At 32.2% G+C, this 963-nt stretch overlaps 1 protein-coding gene across 4 annotated transcripts in view; it reads right to left on the bottom strand.

Annotated features, from left to right (window-relative positions):
- Positions 1-963, bottom strand: part of LOC119590663 (guanine nucleotide exchange factor subunit RIC1-like) — a 31,890-nt gene that overhangs the window by 6,438 nt on the left and 24,489 nt on the right. For 2 of the 4 annotated variants that reach the window (XM_037939339.1, XM_037939341.1), the window contains one exon: positions 853-900. The exons of the other annotated variants lie outside the window; for them this stretch is intronic. In XM_037939339.1, coding sequence (XP_037795267.1) covers positions 853-900 — 48 coding nt within the window. The remainder of the gene's footprint in view (positions 1-852; positions 901-963) is intronic. 4 annotated transcript variants of the gene reach the window in all.

The raw sequence follows: 963 nt of genomic DNA on the forward strand, positions 1-963 counted from the left end.
TTGGGGGGGATAGTTTTCAATAGCAATAGAACAACCATTTTACTTTATTTTGTGTATGATAGCAAACCTGTGAGATTGTTAGCAGAGTGATATGATCTTTTGAAGTGTGCATGACATCAGCATTTCAAAATTAGCATAGGGTTCAATGCAAGTCAAATCATTAAAAAACATTACATATTCACACAGCTCACTACTATACATCCTCTACATAAAATCAATATACTGAACCATTTCTTAATTGTATCCAAATAATTTTCCTTTTTTATCATCCTTTCAGGGATAAAGTTATGATTAGAAAAGCTTAATGGAAAAATTAAATAAAACCAATTTCAATTAATGACAATAATTAATGAAAAAAAAAGTGTTGTAAAGACTATATTCCCCTGTAAAATGTATAAAAAAGGTGTAGTTAGAAATTAAAAGAACAAATATTATTTTCAGTTGGTAATAAGGCATGTATTCTGGTTCTGTCACAAAGAACAAGTGCAGTGCATTACTTGTAAACTAATCATTTGTGGTACAAAAGTTTCAGGCACTGAAACTGAACAAAAGAAGAATGATGTAGCAAAGTGGAAGCAACAGAAGAAATAGTTACAACATATTTAGATGTGACAAGAGATCATAACAAACAAGGAGACCAAACAGACAAAACCATTCAAAAATATGCTATGTAACAGGCAGTGTAAGAGATGTATCTTTGTGTGTAGAGGACATATCAAGATTATCTTTGCAATACACAGCAATGTCAATCAAGAAGAACTTACCACAACTCCCTATAAAAACCCAAACATGCATAAACTTGTCAAATGGCAACACACAGCCACTAAAAATGACAAAATGAAATAATAATACCTGCGGGGCGGTGATCAGAACAGAGGAATGTCTTCGCAACATCTGTATCTGATACACAAATGTACAGGTCAAATTAGTCACTCAAAAAAGAACAGGTTCAATATGACTCAG

The sequence above is a fragment of the Penaeus monodon genome, chromosome 27 (genome assembly GCF_015228065.2).
Source record: "Penaeus monodon isolate SGIC_2016 chromosome 27, NSTDA_Pmon_1, whole genome shotgun sequence".
Classification (NCBI taxonomy): domain Eukaryota; kingdom Metazoa; phylum Arthropoda; class Malacostraca; order Decapoda; family Penaeidae; genus Penaeus; species Penaeus monodon.